This window comes from Rhagoletis pomonella, unplaced genomic scaffold, assembly GCF_013731165.1.
Source record: "Rhagoletis pomonella isolate Grant_MI unplaced genomic scaffold, Rhpom_1.0 Rhpom_scaffold_00004, whole genome shotgun sequence".
Taxonomy (NCBI): domain Eukaryota; kingdom Metazoa; phylum Arthropoda; class Insecta; order Diptera; family Tephritidae; genus Rhagoletis; species Rhagoletis pomonella.
In genome coordinates this window covers 35,296,167-35,318,101 of record NW_023458558.1, presented here as the reverse complement: position 1 = coordinate 35,318,101, position 21,935 = coordinate 35,296,167, and the positions used below count along the sequence as shown (strand labels likewise).

Sequence of the window (21,935 nt, the reverse complement as noted above, 5' to 3'; positions counted from 1 at the left end):
AAACTTCCTAGGAAGTATAGGAATACTTATGAAGGTTTTTCTTTTAAATGTTAGCATTTAACATAATGTTAAGAAAAGACATACATACACTTTATTTTTATTCCAATATATACTTAAAATAATGTTTTACATTTCTCACCGGACGCTATAATATTTGCAAAAAAGTTCGAATCTTTCATACATATACATACATGATTTATGTACATACATATTATGTACATTTTTTAAATATCCAAAACTGTGTGTCCTTTTTCCCGCGACCTGTCTTTATGACTAGTCAAATTGTCAAATTGATATTTTCATTTCCCAATACCAGGCGCTCATACATGTGAAGTAACAAGTTTTCTATTTCTAAGCAGAAAATTGTTTGTATAAGTTTTGAAATTTTCAAAATTCTGCTTTGTGAATTTCCAAAGGCTTCTACAAACGAATTAAAAACTTCTACAAACAAATGTGTGCGTACGGAAAGCTTCCCAACAAGCATTTCAGTAAACGTTTTTAAAAATAACTTAAATTAAGTTTGCTATAATAAGCGTTAAATAAGCATTTTTAATATTAAGCTTATTAAAAGTTTTTTCAAACAAACCTTTAATAAGTTTTGAGAGCGAATGTTTATAAATAACTTAAACTTATAAATGAAATGTAAATGCCAACGACATGAAGTAGTAAATATAAAATTTTTTCAATCGTAAGTGACGTGTTTACGTTTTTTAAAATATATTATTAAAAGAAAAAATTAAATAAAACCAATGCGGTAAAACAAGAAAATCCAATCCAGGACCCGCTGCGCTAATCGGTGGAGCATTCGAGTCTTCAAATGATGAGTTCCCCTTATCCTTTCTTAGTTTAACATTCAATTAAAAATGTATTAAATTTTTTTCAGAAAAGTTCATCAATGAGAATGGCGGCGATAAAGCGTAATATATAGCTGCATCGATGTCCCTTTTCCAATTTGCCAATAACCGCAAGTAATTGAAAGCACGCAACAAGATGTAATAATTAACTTTTTTATGCTTAATTTGTATGTGTTATTGTGAATTTGTATGCTAAAATGTCTATTCCCTATTTATATTTTCGCGACTGTAGATGAGTCCGCCGAAAATTCGCATTTCGTTTAGTTTCTAGATGTTAAGTAATCTATGTATGAGGTTTTAATGAAATATCTTTAAATAAAGGGTTATAAAAATGTTTATAAAAAGCTTTCTTTTGAAAATTTTTAGTAAGTTTATATTGATACGCTTATATAAAACTTTTTTTGAACCTTTATTATAAGTTTACACTTTTACGCTTATAAAAAGCTTTCTTTTGAACATTTATTACAAGTTTATATTTCTACGCTTATAACCAATGTTCCTTTTCGATTATATTACGCTTACTTTCAAGCGTTTTATAAACAAAAAATCAACGTTTTGTAAGCTTAATGTTTATAATTGAAAACTTAAAAAAAACTTTCTTTAAGTTTATTTTGCTTGTTGGGTTGCTACTTCATATGTATGTGCGCCTGGTATTGGGAAATGAAAGTATCGTATTGTAAAAATGAAAATGGTTATCTATATATAAAATGAGTCCACTTTCTTTATAAAAATATGCTGTTGGCTAAATATTCGGAGCGCCCAACATTGTTTCTCCACGTTTGCTATTTAACATAAGAGTCAGCTCTAACATTAACATTACGTAGCATTAAACGAAAACTTCCAAAAATACTCAAAAAATACTTGTGAAGGAACATCTTTTTTGTGGAAGTTTAACAGCATGGTACTGCTGATTTATGTTCCTCTTTTTTTCGGAACATAATTTGTTTGAGTACTTTTTTTTATGTATACAGCGCTCAATATCTTCATTTCTCTTCCTTCCATGCCCTATTTGTTAGAGTATGAGTAGTTTACATATTTGAAAAAAACTTCACAGTGAAGCAAACTGAATTCCGATGCAGACCTTTAATATCAACACCTGAGTGGACGATCGACCTATCTCGGCAGCAAGTTCAAAAACGCTCAATCTTGCCCCAAGGGCCCATGGAAGTTATGTCAGTTATCTAAAATGAAGGATATCCTCCCAAGTCTAAGGTATAAGTAAACGTTAATGCATTAAAGAAAAAGGTTGAACTTTAAGAATTTCCTTCTTTCCGCATTCATAATGATTACCTTATAAATACTTGCGAAGATATCCTCCAAGCGCAGGTAAAAGTTAGATATTTTTTCTGGCGTCAACCAAAATCTTGCGATGTTATAGATACAGGCAAATATTATTTTCCGGCCGAAGTCCATGCAAATGGTATTCTGGCGTCATCAGAAGACATCCCACACTAGTCAACCAACAACAAAGTTTTATTTTATTTGTACCGAGTTGCGCCAACGAGAGATTTGAGAACTTTATTGCGACACTATACTCACATACCTATACATTAGGACGGGTCGATATATAGGGGCCAAAAAAAAAATAACAGAGGCACATCGCGATTATGATTATATGGGTAATTTCAAGCATTTTTTCCCAAGAAACCATAGGTCTTAAATGAATTTCGAGCCAGCGATTTTTTCAATCTAGTTTTTTTTTTCAAAAAGTGACTCAACCTGTTGAAACAGCTGTATTTAAAATTAGCCAAAATGTGTATCTGGGTGTTTTTGTGGTCGAAGAATCCATTTATGGCATTAATTTTTTCTTTTGAGGGCCGGCAGGCGGCGCCTCCGTACTTTTTTTTCCTTTTAAGGCCTTTTTTCCGAAAATGGACAACATTGTTGCGAAAATCCACGAAATTTGACTTTCTCGTAATGAAACTTCAATTTTTAATTAGCCAAAATGTTCAGCGTTGAAATTTTTTTTATTTGTGTATTTAGAAATTTTTTTTTTTTTTATTTTTTTTTTTTTTAAAGAAAAAATGAATACCTTAAATGGATTCCTCAACCCCAAAAACCCCCAGATACACATTTTGGCTAGTTTTCAATACAACTGTTTCAACAGGTGAGCCACTTTTTGAAAAAAAAAACTAGATAGAAAAAATCGCTGGCTCGAAATTCATTTCAGAGCTATGGTTTCTTGGGCAAAAATGCTTGACATTGATCCCGTGCCTAAAGGAGTCTACTCCCGGCTTCGCAACCTTTTTCACCATCAATATGCATATTCCGTCCATACCAATGGCTTTGGAGCCTTTTACCTTCCTCGATATCCATCTCAATGCGTAGATGCAGTATACATAGATTGCTGGCTGCGGAGACTAATTTAATGATACGTGTCCAACAAAATGTGATTCCCGAATGAAATGTCTACTATTTCGATCTACGTCGGGTTTGACTAACGATAGCGTATGTCGTCACGTTATGCTATTTATCAGACCTGCGCTTGCCATTGATATATAAGATAAATCGTCTAGCTAAGTAGGCTCAAAAGCTGAAAATCGTGGAACGCGTTATTGATAGCCGCTATCAATATTCCATGCCCACCCATGAAAATCGATGTTGTTAGAGAATCGAAGTGTGAGACAAAAGCGACTTTACCTACTACAGTCTTGGGGTACATTAAGCCGTTGAGGCCGCTTCCTTGTGGTGTTGATTATAGCAGCGTCGTAGATGACGATTACGGCTGAACGCCCAGATAACTTGTGAGAGAACAATCCTAATAGCGTTGGATCTGTAAAGGACGTTCGATACCGTCAGCCACTTTACAATACTATAAGACATGGCGTCTTCCGCTCTCCCATAGGGACTCAAACGGTGGTCAGAGAGGTTTAGAGAGAAAACTAGCAAGCCAAGAAAAATTAAACAGAGGTCCCAAAGGGTGCTGTCACTTCCCCGGTACTGGTCAATTACATACTATATATCGAAGTTCCCTCAACTACCAGAGGCAGTCTCGATTGTCTCTTATGCTGACGTCTGCCTCGACAATGGCACCTGGGCATGGAATTGCACGAAAGTAACCGATTACCTTTCGGAACTTTCTCGCTTCGTCACTGCACGGAGCCTAACCCTCTCCCTTACAAAATCCTCGGCAACCCTTTTTACCACCTGAAGGAAGGAGGTCAGACTACAGCTGGGAGTTCACGTCGATGGCGTACAAATTCCGACGGTGAATATTCCGAAAATCCTCTAAATTACCTTCGACAGTATGCTCTCCTTATCGGTGCATACAACCGCATTGTCAATAGAGTGCAGAGCCGCAACAAGGTCCTCAATTCGCTAGCCGGCAGTACCTGGGGCAAAGGCAAAGAAACGTTGCTGGCAATATATAAGGCCATTGGCTGGCCGGTTCTAAACTATGCAGCGCCTGTGTGGTCGCCAAGGACTATTAGGACGCAGTGAACGAAGCTACACACTTGCTTAAACACGGCACTCCAGACAGTAACCAGATGCCTTCTGTTGTCGCCACAACACCATCTACACCACGAGGCTGAAATGCTCCCCGTCAGGGAGTATAACACAATGATCTGCAAGTATTTCCTAGTAGGGTGTAACCAACGGGGGCACCCGAACAGACGCCCGCATGCGGCGGAGCTTTCGTTAAGGCACGTCAGAAGGCAACTATATGAACTGGCGGGCGAGGTCCAGAGGAACCTCTGCACCCGACAGGCCATAAACGGCATTTGTACGGAGTCAGTATTGACCTACACTGGCTCTCGACCTGTGAATGCCGTTTTGGGAACACAACCACCTGACGTGGATGAGACAAAGCTTCGTATACCTCGTGAAACTCGAACCACATTAGCCCGACTTCGCTCTGGCTACTGCAGCAGGTTAAGCTCGTACCTGAGCATATTAGAGGCAGATGTGCCCTACGGAGAGACACCCCACTCAGCTAACATCTCTGCCACTATGGACAAACCCAATAGAAGCTGCACGCTTTCTGGGTCTTCCGTTAGTTGAGCTTGACGACAACGATTGAGGGACAGGCCGATCTAGGCAGGGTTGTAGGATCCGCTACAACTACAACGATTGCGGCCGCAGAGCTTTACAAGATGTAGCAATGTACGCACTTGTCCATTCACCGTGGAGAGCACCGGTCAGAATTTGCCCAAAAGTACTGGCCAGGGTAAAGTTACTCTTTGCTGATTTCGCAAAATCCTGGTGTGATACACGGAACAGACAGCGTGAAGCACCAAGAGTTGCCTATTAGTCTTCATACCATAATCGGAGCGAAACGAAGGTTTGGGGTTCACTCTATGTGGCCTAAGGCTAGAACAGATCTTTAGGTGTGCCCTCCCACTGCACCTAATCAAAGTAGTGCTCTGATGGAGCCGTCCCAGCAGAAGAGAGTTTCTGGTTCTGGCTTGCACTTGATGTCAGCCTGTTTTAAAAGAGTGCAGACCAAATGAGCTGCAAGGTGTTGCTCCAAGAACGAGCAACGGAGGTATTCGTCGACCTTTAAATTTGGCCAGAGTAAAACCGAGTCATTTAGGTCACGTACCTGCCGTAACCCGCTGTTATTGTTGTCATAACAAGCTGGAGTGAGAGTCCTTGGCCAGAATATATAGATCTGAGTCGTTCCGGTTACGTAAAGCCGATTGTCGTGGGAACGTAGAACCGATTGCTTACTTTGGTTGGGTCCAGGGTACGTAGATCACGTGAAGAGATGTGCACAGTTGCGCAGGCCGTATCGGTTGTCTGACCATGTATCTGCAAAATTCGATTCAATCCTCTCCATGTGGAAATTTATCTTACCAGCCTGACCGGGTGTCGTAGTCTTTCTTGAGAACCTGACCTCTTCGCTGTATGTAGATTGTGATTGTGTGTGTGTGGTGATTTCGCGGCAAGAGACTTCGTTGTTATTTCCTTCGCAATGGGTAGGGAGCTGCTTTGAGTATGATCGAGCCTGTTTGATCACCCTCGCTGAAAACTGAGCGTAAGCGAACGCCACGCTCGGCCACTATGTGTTCGATCGAGATGCACACCCGAAAGCTGCTTGAGCAGAGTTGCCACTTTCTTAAATTATTACCTAAATTGGTAGAAAAAATTTGGGTTGGTAAAAAGGCAAATTTTTGTTCATCTTGGTAGATTTTTGTTGAAGTATTTTCCTTGACTAGCAAATAAAACTTTTCTTTCCCGTTAATTTTTCATAGTTATCTTTTTGTTATAAATTTCTCTCCAAAAGTGTAGTCTTCTTTATTGCATTAATTTTCCAACGCCTTACTGCATACTTGTACATATACCGATAAAAGGTGAACATATCGTGAATTCTGAGGAGCTTTTTTTTTGCCTAAATATTTTAAACGATTTTATAAATAAAAAGAAAAATGGGCTGGTATGTAATTACACATTTTGATTGTTCGCAAAAAAAAAACAAAATCCAGTAGCGAAATCTGCCGTAAATTACTTCGCAACAAATTCGTTCAGTTTCAAGTTCTAAAAGCTCTTTAAGCTGCCTCAATTGAACGTGAGCTTTTTGTAAGTTTGCTTTGCCTTGTAAACAGTGTTGCCGCGACGTCATGAAAAATGTATCGTAAAAAAAACAAAAAATTAATCAAATAGGTCACTATTTTTTTTTTAAGAATCGAAGTATCAAGTTAGAAAAAACCTATAAAATGCTATTTGGATTCATACCTTTGCTATTTATTGTTGTCAATACTAAAAATTATGTAGTGCACATTCATACACATACATATGTAAGTACATGTAGAAAAATATCTTAGAAACAGTGAGAGGAACTTGAATACAAATATATCTTTTATATATAAATACGCCACAAGAAAAATTTGCAATCCCTTTTGTGAAGGCACCGTTCTCTCGATTTCAATGAAACATACACCGATTTAAAGGATATAACTTCCTCTAATCCAGAAATGTTAATCCCGATACAAAGGGGCGTGGCATCTGACAGATAGACTAAAATGGGAATACCACTATATCTATAAAACCAATTATGCTGGAGAACTGAAACTAAGCACACATGCATAGATTGCAAATACCCTACTTACGGTGAAAAATGGTAGGTACTGGAAAAGTGGGCGTGGCACTTCCCATACAAACTGTAATTCTCATATCGCTTATCTGTGGAACCACTTACCGTACCGATACCGTACTTACGGCGAAAATTGGTAGATTTTGGAAAAGGGGGCGTGGCACCCCCATACAAACTGAAATTCTCATATCGCTTTTCTCTAAAACCGCTTATGCCAATGTCCTGAAATTTCACACAGCAACATATGCTATCGATACCGCACTTACTGCGAAAAGTGGTGAATAATGGAAAAGGGAGCGTGGCACCGCCCATAAAAACTGAAATTCTCATATCGCTTATCTCTGGAACCGCTTATGCTACCGTTCTGAAATTTTAAACAGAAACTATGCTATCAATGCCGGTCTTACCATGAAAAGTGGTAGATAATGGAAAAGGGGCGTGGCACCGCCCCATATAAACTGAAATTCTCTTATCGCTTATCTCTGAAACTGCTAATGCCAACGTCCTGAAATTTGACACAGCTACATATGCTATCAATACCGTACTTATGGCGAAAAGTGGTAGGTATTGAAAAAGGGGGCGAGGCACCTCCCATACAAGCTGAACTTCTCATTTCGCTTATCTGTGTATCCGCTTATGCTGACGTTCTGAAATCGTACGCAGCTGCATATGTTATCATTACCGAACCGAAATGCAATTTCCATATCGCTTATATCTGGGACCACTTATGATAAGGTAATGGAATTTAATACACCTACATCTATAATATAAAATGGCAATAATCATTCATTTGGAACCATTTTCTTCCAGATTTCTAAATCGCATTGAATGATTGTTGGATCAGTGTGTTTGTCTTCCGTTAGGTGGCGCAGGGATTGAGAGTAGAGATGGGCATGGGACTAAATATTAAGTCCCGACCCCGCCCATCCCGAAATTCCATTTTTAACTTCCGAACCCGCTCATCCCGACGTTTTTCAGAATTGTACCGCGGGCCCGGGGGCCCCGAAATCTATCTCTAAAAAAATTCATAAGTCTTGCAAATTAATTTTGAATAAAATAAATTGTATGAAAGATCTTGCATCCTCCGATTATTTTGTTTTGCTTTGCTGTTCGATTTCGTCTCAATAAAACATAAAAAGGTAATTTTTCATATAAATTTTTTAAGGAAGATTTACTTAATTTTCGGAGGTTGCGGTTTTATCGGGAGTACCGGGAGACGTTTTTGGTCCCGTTCAATATTGGTGATAAGCAAAATTTAAAAGTGTATGAAAAAATGTCGAATTTCGACACCTAGTCGGGCGATACTCGTGTATTTAAAACTATTAACTTTCCTTCTTTTACGTTGATAATCAAATTATGTGATACATTCCAAGTTAACCTCGTTGGAAATTATGTCAAAAGATGAAAACACCTTCAGTGTCGGCTTTATTTTGACTATGCACACGCCCCGTTATATTCTCAACAGTTTGTAATGAAAGTCTATTTCTCTTTTATATTGGATCAATCTTAAAATTGCAGCCGCAGAGCTATTTATGAGGCAAGCCAAGTAAATTAAAAATGAATGCAGTTAGCTCATTATACATAGTTCGTTTAAAGCATTTTTCTTTAAGCTTATTTGGCCACAAACGTTTAATATTTTCGATCAAATTTTAAAAGCTGCCACCGCATACATATGTATGTATATATTTTCTCTTTGTAATGTATGAAAATTTGTTCTACCCGAAAATTTAAGTATCTCGCGAAATGAGCAAAAAATATAGTATCTTCCGAAAATTTCCACACTCGTATCACTTTTGAAGTAAATGGAGATAAACGGCAACACTGATTATAAGCCATTTAAAGCCCAAGCCAACTTTTATAGTAAATTTTTATTTTAAGTTCCATGCATATTTTTAACTTATAGCGGATAATTGAGCAACACATCTTGCCGCGCTAACTCTAGCAACATAGGATCATCAAAGAATTTATTAATAGAAACATCTTCTGACAGACCCTTACGACGTCTTGTCTTAATCATAAATTCGCGCGCTAGGTGTGATGCTTGCTGCGGCTCCAGCGGTCTTATTACGATGGATTTATCCAATGGATCGCCAGGCACAATCTGCCAGTGATGAAACACTGACAAACAAAATGCTTGACCTTGTGTATGTGTACGCAAATCGGTTTCGAAGCCAAACGAATCTATGGCAGGAATGAATGCTTTTATGATGTATAAAGGTGAACCCGAGACCGGTGCATCCTGTGTCACATGACCTCTGAAGTCGAAAATAAAATAAAATTAAATTATAAACTCACATTCAGCGCTTCCGGTAATCACTCACCTTCTTCGCGCCAATACCGTGTACACAGCCGATACGCAGTCAGCCGGCGCTTGCACTTCTACGAACAAATATGGCTCCATTAAACGCGGTGTAGCCATAAGGAATGCCGAGTAGGCAACCCTTCGTGCTGTGGGTATAACTTGACCGCCACCACGGTGCAGTGCTTCGCCTGCTATTACAGCATCTAAAATTTTAAATTTAACATTACGTATTGGTTCCTCACAAAGTGGTCCTTCGCGCGTGCCCCACTGAAAACCTTGCACTATTGAGTCTTTCACTGAAGTCAAAAGGTTCTTATCTACTTCTGAAGGCAGTGTATCGTCAACTAAAATATTTGGTCCAGTTGCATCTGGCCCAAAAGCCCAAATTGAGCGAGCTGCCAACAAATCCCAATCGTAGTTGACTTGAAAGAACTCACCAAGCCGCTTTTTGTTCCAGTTAATTGAGACTACTTCATTTTCAATATCCTCTGCCAGCCCTTTCTCCAGTGGCTCAGAAATCATTGTAATCTTGTTCTTTTTATTGGGAGTTTCGGCAAAACATTTCAATGAACTTGTTTCTACTACGGTTTCGCAGAATGCCACCACGGGGTCGGCTACTTTTATGTCGATTTCAGAATACATTTTACGTAAATCGTGCATAACACAATCCAGGTATAGTTCACCTGTGCCCAAAATAACATGTTCACCAGACTCTTCAACGCGTGTGGAGAGCAACGGATATGATTTATTTGCTTTACGTAAGCCATCCAACATCTTTGGCAGTTCTGAAGGGTTTACCGGTTCAACCGCAATTTTAATAATGCTCTGTGTATTGAACTTCAATGGGCGAAAAATATATAAATCTTCAGGCGCATTTATATCGACAATCGTAGATGTCTTTACTATGCATTGATCGATACCCTCAATTAGTACCCAATTACCGGCCGGTACACGATTTAGTTCCACTTTGTAACGAGCCTCATATACCCATAAACGACCCACTTGTAAGACACGTGAATCTTCTTCATCCTGCAGTGTGTAATTTTCACCTAGTACACGCACTTCTTGACCGGCATGCAGCGTTCCCGAAAGGACACGCGCCATCACCTGGAAAAAAGTGCAATCGTCTGTGGGGTACATCTTGGCGCTGTGCACCATAAGTGTACCACTCTGATTACACTCGGTCATATCTTTGTAAATGTCACCTTCCTTAGGTCCTGTGTAAATATGATCTACTTTGCGTTTAGCATTATCCAGTGGTGAACTGATATGCTCCACGCACATACCAACAAACCCATTAAAATCGCCCATAAAGCGATTGCACACAAGACGTAGAAGTGGGCGTATATTCGATTTCATTTCTTCTTTGGTGATTCGCACATTCAGTTCAGCCAGAGTATCAGAAAGTGTAGTATCAACGTCACCAACTACTTGGGCGATGACCTTATACATGGGTTCTAAAATGAATTCAACGAAGCTACGCTGTGCAGAGTTATGTGGTGGCTTTTTTGTGAATTTTCGTCTACATGAAGAAGAGTATTTATATTGAATTATGTGCAGTTAATTATAATAAAGCTTACGATTTGCTGTGGAAGTACATATCGCCCCACAAACGTTTAGCAAATTCTATGTAGTTAACACCATCGTAGGTATCCGCATAAAGTTTGGCAAAAGATTTCAAGGTGAAGCAAAAGCCGTACAGGGAACTTGCGAAGCAAACATTACCCAAGGCCGGTGATACTAATAAGTTATCGTTACCATTGCCATAAGTGCTGAAATTATTTAAAAAAAATAGATTTTTCGTCTAAGGGTTCAGAAAGAATTACCTCAATAAAGCATTAATTTCTTCAACAATATGCTTTAGTTTGAAATAGGCATCTTGGGGTGGAAGTTTCAACTCCAATACTAAACGATCAATCTAAGCAGCATAATAATTTAAAAAGGTTTATAAACTAACACGAGCACAATAACTGCAAATTACCTTATTAATGCATACTGTAATAGCCATTTTTTCCTGTACCGCATGCTTGAGTAAACGTTCCGTATTTAACATTACACCTTCCGCTGCATCTACAAACAATACAACCCCATCACACATACGCATGGCTGCTGTCACTTCATCAGAGAAATTCACATGACCAGGCGTATCGAAAACATTCATTAAAAAGCTTTTTTGTTTGACGTCCTGTAGAACTAACGTAACCGGTGTTGCTTTGATACTGCAACCTCGCTCTTGCTCAGTGAAGAGGGTATCCGTATATCGTAGTGTGCGCTCCTCTGCTTGCTCAAATTGCGGGTGTGTCTGACGTATCAAACAGTCTACAAATGTGGTTTTGCCATGATGCAAATGACCGACTAGTGCCACGTTACGTATAAGGGGTGGTGTATCCATTAGATCTGCCATAAATTCCATATCGTAGGTGGTTTCTGGAAGCTCTTGCTCCTTTATTTGAAATTTGAGCTTTTTAATAGGTTCAATAAGTGGCTTATCCAGCGGTTGTGCATCTTCCTCTTGCACAATGGTTTCCACGTCAGGTCCGTACACTTCTATCGCAGTGGGGTAGTAACGTTTATCTTCGTGCAGAACAACGGCAGTTACTTCCTTATCTTCGTCGTCTTGGTGTTCTTCCTCTTCATCCATGGCGTCCTCCTAATAATCAGTTACTATTAAAATAATGGGATTTTCTTTGAATCGCAAGTCACTTACATCTTGGTCATCCGGCGCGTCTTGCTGTCCGTAAATACTTTGGTCGTCATCTTCATCGCTATCCAGTTCCGGTCCAATATAGTTACCAAATTCATCATATAAATCAGAATCCATTTTTTATTTCGGGTACCAAAAGTCTGCACAAAACGTTTATGAATAATTTCATATATTTATTTTATTTTAGCACTTATTAGTTACAAAGTGATTAACAAATTTCACGCAAACCATACAATTATCCATAATAAAAATATCACGATTTCCGCGTTTCACAAATGTCAAATAAGAATGATCGGCTAACCGCAGGGTTGTATTGGATAAGCAAGAAATACATGCATAATCCATAGGTTAAAGAATAGCACTTCACCTTTTCTGTAATTTCGAAATAAATCTGGCTGAGTTCCAATTGTAACTTAAGTTACATTAACGCAAAGCCTCTTTTATTACTGAACTATAACTGATGTAAAAGTCCATATGCGAAACCACGTTCAAATGCCGAATTGGAACTTAGTTGGGCAAATTGGACATTTCCATCAATTATAGTTTACAAATAAAAGAGGCTGATGCTTTGCATTAATGCAACTTGGAACTCAGCCTCTATTTGAAAGGGCTAAAATAGGAAATTAGCTAATTATTCCAGGGAATTTTTATAGCATAAAAACGTGATCACGGTGGCACAGAGAAGAAACATAACTTTTCCTTGAGATTTAAGAATAACAAGCACAACAAATTTGACGGCTAATAATCTGAGATTTACTTGTGTAAACGGGGTGATTAAAAAACGAGCTTTGATTGAGATAATAGATGCGTTCGTTTAAAATCTCCAACAGAAACCAACCAACTGCCAAATTCCGGCGAAATGTCATCTGTTCGCTCACAAGAGAGAAATATCCAAAATAGTACGCGAACAGAAAATTTGCAGAAACTTGCAAGTTAGACGAACAGCTGATATAATTTTTGTTTACATACAAAAGTGTAAAATTTAAAACGTACGAAAAGTCATCGCAAAGTGTTATACTGACACAGTTTATTGATTAAACAAATAACTACTTATTTCTTACAAGTTTAATTAGTCGCATTTTGTAATTTTTATCTTCCAAACCATCAAATTAAATTTTGTGATTTGCGTAAATGCCAACCAGCTGCTTTTGATCAGCTGTTTCCCTGTTGGCAAATTGCTGTTGGCAAAAATTTTTCCAACAGAAACTAACAGCTTCCCCTAAAATGAAATGTCACTTTGCTCTCTCAATTTCCCCTACTTTGCAAGGTTTTTGCGTACGCGAACGCAAAAACCTGTAAGTTTTGGTTAAACATGAACAATTAACAGCTACGCGAACGAACCTAATATTGATATGTGAACATAGTTTAAGTGTGGTTTGGCGTGAATTTCATATCAATTACTAAAATATTCGAACACAAACCACTTCTTCATAATCCTGTGATTTTTTGCGATTTTGTCTTGCCTCTTTTTCTCAAATTAACCAAGACGTGACCGAATTGTCCAATTTACTGTTAAATTCACTGTCTTCCAAAAATCAAAGACAGTTACGAAGACAAAGAGAGAAGTGTGAAAACATTAGTAAAAAGTGTGCATATATTGCTATTGTTTTCGCAAAATTGTCCTATATCAACCATCCCCCCCCCCCCCCACCCCCAAGTTATAGCCCAGTTATGCATGCTTGTACTGCTGTACCATTTTTACGTAAAAATCAAAACCAAACAGAATTCTACACGTTAAGTGCTATGCGTTGGGCAACCGCTTATATACAAAGCCCATTTAACAGATTCGTATGTGACAACTCTCATGCAAAGCTAAGTATGCATAACTGTGAAGGCTCCGTTATGCATACTTGGCATGGCTTGAGAGCTGTCACATAAGAAATCTGTTAAATGAGCCTCGCGTGTAATCGGTTATCGAACGCACAGCACTACATACGTAGAAGTCTGTTGGTTTTTGATTTCTACGTAAAAATGGTATAGCAGTGCATGCAATGCCAAGTATGCATAACAGAGCCTTAATATTAGTTCTGTGGAAGTTTCATACACGTGTACTTAGGCATGAAATATCGGCGATAGTATCGATACTCAGGACCATCGATAGTTTGCCACCACTAATATTAACTTGAACAGGGTAGGGATGGGCACCGTTTTCAAAAAATCGGGTTTTTGATTAATCACGGTTTTTCATTCAGGTTTTAAACCGTTTAAAAAAACTGGATTAAAAACCTGATCTTTTCGGTTTACAGAAAAAAACCGAATTATAAAAACACTGCAAAAATCAAAAAAAAAGTCGATATCGAATTAATCTTAATTTTCACTCCGCCTATATGTATATTTTCTTCTTTAAAATTTACTGACTGCTGTGCAACGCAAATCAATTAAAACAATATTTTTGCTTTATTTTGTATAACAACTTCATTTCCAAAAAATAAGAAATATAATACAGTGTTTGGCATATTTAAGCAAAAACAAACTTCATTTCAGAGATCTTTTATAAACGGATGCAATTATGTACACGTGTACATGTACGCATTTTAAATATACTAAATCACTGTAATCTTTCAAAAACCTTTCGATTACTTTAAATATTCCAAAATTCGTCGTTAAGTGATCCTAAAAATACGAGGTTATTGGCATGATTGGGAGTAAGGCGGCTTCTCTTGTCCGAGCATACATTATTTAAGGTGGACACAACCCTTTCAGATGCTACTGAAGCGGCGCAAACAGTCAAGTATTTCATTGCGATTGGATAAATCGTAGGAAATACACTTCGGTTACTAGCCCAGTACTTAATAGAGTCCTGATAACGAGGTGAAATTGGCTGACTTAAATAAAATTTTAGTTCCATTTTTGTACTTCTGGGTCACTGCTTTTATTATTGCTGTTGTCCCATCCGGGGTGATTGCGTTGAAGGTGACCTTTTAAATTCGATGTGCCACCTCCCAATTTCACCAACACGCCGCAAAATTTACAAATTGCTTCTTTGCTAGTTTTTTCTGTGAAATGTAACCACAAAGAACTTCTCTTATTTGTAGGCGCCATACTTGCAATAGTTTTGAATGGCGTTTTGTTCTCAGTGAACAGTAAACTACAATATTCACAATCGACTTCACAATCGATTATGCTTAGCTACCAGATCAGCAAAAAATTGAGTAGTTAATTTGGAGTTTTTGGTACGCCGTAAAATTTTATTCTCATCTCGAAGACTTACAAAATAATTATCCATCGCTGGGAAACGTAAAAACCGAATTTTCGGTTTTCGGTTTTAGAGAAAAAAAACGATTAACACCTAAATTAAAAAAAAGACTGAAAAAGATCATTAACCAAATTCAAAAAAACCGGTTTTCGGAAAAACCGATCTTATTTGAACATCCCTAGAACAGGGATGTTGCGAATATTTGCATACGCATTCATGATGCGAATGATTCGCATTATTTTACACATTAGAACGTTTTGCGAATGCGAATGTGTAAACGAGCATAGAGTCCACTCTACTATTATTGAAATGGCTCTAAGTCTGTCTAACCAGGGTGCGGAAAACAACCGGTTTTTTGTTTCAGGCGCTAAACGGTTAAGTAGTATATGAAGCAACATTGATGGGCCTTCAACAAGTACTCCTAAAATTCTAACAAGCAACCTAGAAATAATTTTAGATTCCTCCAGCGAAAGCTTGGATGTAGAATCTGGACATAAAAAATTTGAAATTAAAGCTCAATTGAAGGCCTATCTTAAAGAAAAACGAGCTCATCGCGGTGGAAAACTAAACTTAGTACAAGTTGACAGATCTGCCCCGCAAATATTTGAGCGCTCCACCTGCCAGCGTTCCAAGTGAGCAATTGTTCAGTGCATCCGGCCTTATGTACGAGCCTCGTAAGAAATTGCCTCATGGGAGAAAAGGCAGCAAAATAAATTTTTTGAACTTTGACTAGATTAAAACACTGTATAGATTTTTTATTAATGTTATTCCTAACATTCGCATTCACATATTCATATTCCGAAAATTCGCGTTCGCGTTCGCAAATATTAAAAATATGACATTCGAAACATCCCTAGATTGAACATATTTTCAGAAGTTTGGAGTAACTTTACATAGCCACTAGTTAACGCTAAATTATGGCAATTATATAATAAAACTTAAATGTCACTACACATCTATTTTTTTCGATAATCCTGTATTTGCATAATTTTCATGTAAACTTGAATGCCGCGCAAACCTCGTAAATGAACCGGTTTAAAATACAAAAGTAAGTTTACGAGGTTTACTTGCTTACGAGACGTATTCGCATTTAGATGAATACTCCTATTATAAAAAATAAATAGAAATTTAAATTAGTTTACATTGCGTCAGTGCTGCACAGCATCTGATGACTTGTAGGCATTAGCACCTGAGTAATTCTCTATAAGTAGTGATTTATAACGCCGCAATTGTACGACAAAGCCTTCCTCACGCTCACTAACGTCGAGCACAACAACACGAGACACCACCAGATGGGTTGGATTCGCTTGACTGAAACCACGTACTACGTCAATCTCATCTCCCACATTAAGCTGAAAATGAAATCTATTTTAGAAGGAAGCATAAAGCATAAGTATATTTTAAGTCATACTTGTACACTTTTCTTGTTCAGTTTTTTGCCATTAACACGTACTTTACTTTCATAGAAAATAGCCTCTACTTTGCTGTAAATATACATAGTACATTGAAAACGCCCAATTAGTATAATGAATAACTTACTTCCTAGCCAATCCTAATCCAGCTTTAATTACCAAATCCGCTCTCAATGAATTGACACTTGTCTTAAGCACTTTGGAATCTCTTTCATCTTTAAATTCCACTCCACTCTCATCGTCACTATCACTTTCATCGTCCTGTTGCCTAGATTTTTTGCTATGCTTCTGCAACATTTGCCCTGTATGTATTTGAAGAATAGTGTGGGGCAAGTGATTATACCATGTTTTAGGCGCGGTATCTGCATTTTTTCGACAAACCAAGACTGCCGGCCGCACCGCATTATTTTGAGTAAAACTAATTATTCTATTAAATGTTTTTACATTTCTTAACTTTATCATTTTTGATATCGAATACGTTCTGCCTAAATGAGATACTATAGAAAATTGTTATGAAAAACTATAGTCCAACATAACCTTAAAATAAACAGCTGTTGAACAGGGCTGCCGTTTTTACAGCGTTGTAGGGAACACGAAATAAAGCCAAAATGTTTAATTCTTCTTTTGTTTATTCTTTTTTTGGCGCTTCTTTTTCGGTTTTTTGTTTGGATTCGCTTGTATTTTGTGTACCGTTAAAGGCTTATACATTTCTGGAAGAAAGTCGTCGGAATCGCTCGAGGTCAAATCATTACTTTCATCATTGCGGTTTGGTGTACCTATAACGTGTTTGCTTTTCACTTCATGTTCGGACGTAGCTGGTTTTTTGGTTTTCTCTGCAACTTTTCGTAAAACATCTTCCAATTTCTGTTCATCCTCTGCCAAGTTTACTTTCTCAACGTCCATAACATCCGAAAAGGATATAAAATCTCCTCCCCATTGCTTATTTGTATTTTCTACCGTGATCATCTCTGTCGCATTAGGAAGTGCTTTGCATTCAAGTTTAGTAGCTGTTTTCCTTATCAGTTTAATTCGTTTCGGGATTGATCTTGCTATCTTTGTATTCAGGCGCTTTGTGCGGGATTCAATCCAATGAATAAGTGTATCTAGCTTACTCACACGCATTTCCTCCAATGTAGGTAAAACTAAGGCAAGCGCACGAATACCAAAAACGTCTTTGGTAAATTCCTCTAATTGGCTTTGTACATAAACAGGCACTGTGGCATCTTTAGCTTCGACATTCCGCGCTATTAGTCTCACCAAAAATCGAGGTTGAATGGTCAAAGACAACAAAACACAAGAACATTTCGAGTTATTGATAGCACGCAAACTACTCTCCAATCCCAATCGAATATGCGCCGAAGTAGCGAACTGTTGTGGCCTTTGATTGCTGTTGCTGATGGCATCGCTCAGTAACTGTTGGAGCTGCTGCAATTCTTCATCATCCAATGCTGGACTGAAAGTGTTATATAGTAAATCTTATTACAGAAAATATATTGATACCTACCATTTATCCTTGTTTGGATTAGCCAAGATTGTTTTCAATTTCGGTAAACCCTTCCGTTTTCCCTTTGTTTCCTTCGGTTTATTGTTGTTACTCATGATAAACAAATGGAAAAATCTAAAGACACCGAAAAATGCGATCTCCACGTTTTTGATTAGAGATCAGCTGATCATTAACAGGCTTACACTTTTTTTCGCTGAAGAATATGAAAAGAAGAAATTTGGTATCGATAAGTATTGATAACTTTCTAAAAAATTCAGTGAATAATCGATTGTACGCAGAGATCTGTATTAACCTTATATAAAGTTCGTTCTATAACGGCCATGCCAGATATAACTTCTGCTTCGCGTTTCACGAGTATAGTGTAAAAATTTTCCCTAGGCGCACATTGCGTCTAATGAATATGAAAGGTAATTACCGGGTAAAAATTAAAATAACTGACATTGCATAACTTCGATGAAAACTATTTTACTTTGAGGCTGGGGTAAAGCTTTATTTTATAATGTCAGTAATGGATTCATTGTTTTATACTTATATAAATCCAGTATATGTTTTACAGTTTTTTTCTATAAAAATAAATATTAATTTAAAATAGAATAAAAAATTAAAATCTATAATTAATCTAAGGTAGGCATAACGTCAGTGTCGTAAGTAAATGTCATAGGCTTCATTTGGGTATCCTCAACCGTAATACTATTTGTATCTGCAAAGTCGTCTGATCTTTCAGCTTCTATTGTTGAAGTTTCTATGATTTTAGCCTCTTCGACACTATTATCGACGACCAGTTCATAAGGTAAGGTGTTTTCAATATTATAGTTTAGGCTGGTAACAGACCGATCTTCCGATGAATCCGTTGTACTACTTTCGGTACTAAACTCCGTTACCGTTAGTGTTGTTAGATTACTAAGATTGAACTCAGTAGCGTCTGAACCCATTGTAGTCGTTTCTCCACTGTTACAACAAACGACAGTAGATTGCAAATTATCTGACTGAGTAGTTTCATCATGAACAGAAGCTGTACTTGTAGCCCCTTCGATGGCTTCTTCTCTTAAAGTATTATCCATAGAAGTTTCCAAAATTGCTTCAGTAGTGGTTGTTATTGCAGTCCATAAGTTAACTGTGCTTTCAGTGGATGTTGTGGAAATCTCAATTAGCTCAGAGAACGTGGTTGGCTCAATGGCAATAGTTGTATCCAGCGGTAAACTTGTGATTGGACTTTGCATGGTAGACACGCGATTAGTTGAAGTTTCCTCTTGTTCCTCTTGTGGGGTAGGTGTAGTGGACCCATGCTGAGACGTAGGAATACCTCGGGTTATAGTGGACTCGTTTTCGATTTTAGTATGACCTTGCGCATTAAACTCTCCTTCTGTGGTCCAAGTTGAATAAATTGCCGTGCCGGCAAATGAAGTAGGAGTGACGGATACGCGTTCAAGCGTTAGTGGATAATCCGAGATATACTCACTTTTAGTTGTAATCTCTGCCTGGGTAGTAGATATACTAGGGTCATCTTCGATTGTTAAAACATTTTGGCTTAAAGTCTCAACCTGCGTGGTTGAAGAAGTGGACTCATTTTGAATTGTTGATAAAACTTCAGTTGTAGTTTCCTCAAGCGTAGTTGATGTGGCGAACTTATTTTGAATTGTTGATAAAACTTCAGTTGTGGTTTCCTCAAGCGTAGTGGATCTGGCGAACTCATTTTGAATTGTTGATATCACCTCAGTTGTAATGTCTTCCACTGTGTTCATTATGTTGGACTTATTTTCAATTATTGAAGTTGAATCAATTTCTGTGGTGACAAATGGTGTAGAAGTGACGGAAACGGTATATGTCGATACAGAATACTGAGTAGGAGATTCACTCTGGGCACTTGTGGCGAGTTCCGAAAACTTTTGAGTTGTCGTTGTAATTGACTCAGTCGATAGCGTCGTCTCTGAATATTGGTTGGGTAATTCTGCAGCAATAGGAACAGTTTCCACCAGCACCGAATCCCTGGAGTCAATCGTCGAACTTTCGGTAACTTGTGTTACTTGCGTCACTACAGAATTTATTTCGAATTTTTTAGTAGTGTTTGTATTTACTACATTTACAAATGCTACGTCAGGTTTCACTGTTGTTGCATACTTTTTCCTAGAGGGCACATATGGAGCATATTTTTTTAGCACCGGCGGCTTATGGTTTCGTATCCTTTGTTTTGCCAACGCTACGAAATAGTCACGTGCCCTTGGCACTACGTTTTTGGATTCCCATGATTTGAGTAAGGGGCAGTTCAATATCATACCTAAGGATATACTATAATATGATGACTTATTTCGTGGACCTGCGTGAAATTTAACATAGTCTTTTATATCTGTTGCGCGGCAAGCTGTTCCCGAAATTGACACGTATACTAAAACGAAGATCACTTCAAACCTCATTGCAATGCAATGTTTAAAATCGCACTGAGTCGGCGAAAAATTGCAATCCCGGGGAGGAGGTAGGGATAATTAAGATGTGAGAGATTTTTACACTACTATCCAGGTAGCTGCTGGGAAATTATGGCGCTCTCAGACCATTGAGGCATTAGATAGTACCTGTGCGAAGGGCATGTACGTAAATAGTATGCACAACACTCATGGTCATTAGGGTGCTTCATTTTTTGGCGATATTTTTTTCTCTTTGATACCTGAAAATCAGATACTTTATAGAAAAAAAATTATGCCGTTCGAATTTTCGGGTTTAAAAAATTTTGTTGGGGAAACTGAGTGTACAATTGTAGTAGGGCACGAAATTTGCTACAAAAAAGTCCCAATAGTTTTTGAGTTACAGAGCTGGAAAGATAAATGTTAATACAAATTTACATCAAATCTCTTTTAAGTCTAAATTATTATTCTTACATACGAAATCGGTTATAATAAATTGTAAGAACAACCTTTAAATTCAGTAAATAAATACATATAAATTTTGATAATGAGCCGTGTGAATAAAAACTAATAGCGTTTTCTTTTCTCGAAAAAATGTTGCATTTATTCTGCCCTGCCGCATGCATATTGCGTGCTAATTTTTTTTTCGAGAAAAGAAAACGCCATAAGCAATTGCATTTTCTTAAAACTAAATACCTTTAACATAATTTTTTTTTAATAAATCGCGTAAAAGGTCTGGAATTTAAAACAAGTAATTTTTAGCAAAAAAAGAACGACTTCAACTCTCATATATAAAAAAAATATATATATATATATGTCTCATGATCCACTGATAGGATCTTAACCAGATTAGTACGGGACCACCTCTGATACACTGCCTTTCCGATGTAAAAAGAATTATCGAAATCGGTTGACGTGGTCCAAAGTAATGCGGTAACATACATAAAAAAAATAATAAAAAAAATATAAAAATATTCCGACGAACTGATAACCTCCCCCTTTTTTTGAAGTCGGTTAAAAAGGTACTTTTTTCATTTCTGAGTTGGTGGTGGTAACATTAATGTTTTCTTAATAGCATCCGGAATTGCTTCCTGCTTCAAAAACCGTTGGTCGGACGGCATTTGCTCAGAGGAACTTTTTTGTGGCAAATTTTATGGTCTAAAATTTTTTTTTATTACTGAAAAAATCGAATTGAGACGAAAAAAAAATTTCCCGCCTTATTTATATGGGAAATCGGTTTTTTGAAGGAGAAAAAAATATTGCCTAAAAATTTAACACCCTTATGTATATACGTACATACTTATGGATATATCTATGAATATTTAAATATATGTGCGTATAAGCAGGTATATAATTCGTCCACAATATTCAGTGTAGCTATGTTTTGTGCATATGTTTGCAGAAAAATAAATGCGTGCATGTATACATACCTACATATGTACAAATGCAGTCAATATATTTACTATAGTGAGGTAATGATATATGTATGTACGAACATGTATTAAATGGAACAGGTAAGCTTATTTTATTTAG

At 37.5% G+C, this 21,935-nt stretch overlaps 3 protein-coding genes across 4 annotated transcripts; all 3 read right to left on the bottom strand.

Annotated features, from left to right (window-relative positions):
- Positions 1-8,277: 8,277 nt before the first annotated feature.
- LOC118737531 (116 kDa U5 small nuclear ribonucleoprotein component) lies at positions 8,278-12,011 on the bottom strand. Its single transcript, XM_036468101.1, has 6 exons — positions 11,898-12,011; positions 11,172-11,840; positions 11,017-11,108; positions 10,771-10,962; positions 9,210-10,712; positions 8,278-9,143 (listed from the first exon to the last, which is right to left on the bottom strand). The coding sequence occupies exons 1-6, from the start codon at positions 12,009-12,011 to the stop codon at positions 8,786-8,788; spliced, it is 2,928 nt and encodes a 975-aa protein (XP_036323994.1). The 3' UTR covers positions 8,278-8,785.
- Positions 12,012-16,045: 4,034 nt separating this feature from the next.
- On the bottom strand, positions 16,046-17,036 carry LOC118737535 (mitochondrial transcription rescue factor 1). Of its 2 annotated transcripts, XM_036468108.1 has the most exons (4): positions 16,630-17,036; positions 16,502-16,574; positions 16,280-16,442; positions 16,046-16,194 (listed from the first exon to the last, which is right to left on the bottom strand). In XM_036468108.1, exons 1-4 carry the CDS (start codon positions 16,962-16,964, stop codon positions 16,181-16,183), a joined length of 585 nt encoding a protein of 194 aa, XP_036324001.1. In that variant the 5' UTR covers positions 16,965-17,036; the 3' UTR covers positions 16,046-16,180. The 2 variants fall into 2 exon arrangements, with proteins under 2 accessions (XP_036324001.1, XP_036324000.1); XM_036468107.1 differs by having other exon boundaries at positions 16,046-16,442.
- Positions 17,037-17,106: 70 nt separating this feature from the next.
- Positions 17,107-18,195, bottom strand: LOC118737533. The gene is made up of 2 exons (XM_036468103.1): positions 18,007-18,195; positions 17,107-17,955 (listed from the first exon to the last, which is right to left on the bottom strand). Exons 1-2 carry the CDS (start codon positions 18,099-18,101, stop codon positions 17,115-17,117), a joined length of 936 nt encoding a protein of 311 aa, XP_036323996.1. The 5' UTR covers positions 18,102-18,195; the 3' UTR covers positions 17,107-17,114.
- Positions 18,196-21,935: the final 3,740 nt, after the last annotated feature.

Bases quoted from the DNA above. Each gene is read 5' to 3' on its own strand.
- LOC118737535 (XM_036468107.1), bottom strand. From the start codon at position 16,964: ATGATAAAGTTAAGAAATGTAAAAACATTTAATAGAATAATTAGTTTT. The intron at 16,575-16,629 runs GTAAGTTATTCA...GTATATTTACAG, and splicing joins GGATTAGGATTGGCTAGGAA to CAAAGTAGAGGCTATTTTCT. The intron at 16,443-16,501 runs GTATGACTTAAA...TTTCATTTTCAG, and splicing joins TGAACAAGAAAAGTGTACAA to CTTAATGTGGGAGATGAGAT.
- LOC118737531 (XM_036468101.1), bottom strand. From the start codon at position 12,011: ATGGATTCTGATTTATATGATGAATTTGGTAACTATATTGGACCGGAA. The intron at 11,109-11,171 runs GTAATTTGCAGT...TATGCTGCTTAG, and splicing joins TTACAGTATGCATTAATAAG to ATTGATCGTTTAGTATTGGA. The intron at 9,144-9,209 runs GTGAGTGATTAC...TTTCGACTTCAG, and splicing joins ACGGTATTGGCGCGAAGAAG to AGGTCATGTGACACAGGATG.
- LOC118737533 (XM_036468103.1), bottom strand. From the start codon at position 18,101: ATGAGTAACAACAATAAACCGAAGGAAACAAAGGGAAAACGGAAGGGT. The intron at 17,956-18,006 runs GTAGGTATCAAT...TAACACTTTCAG, and splicing joins AATCCAAACAAGGATAAATG to TCCAGCATTGGATGATGAAG.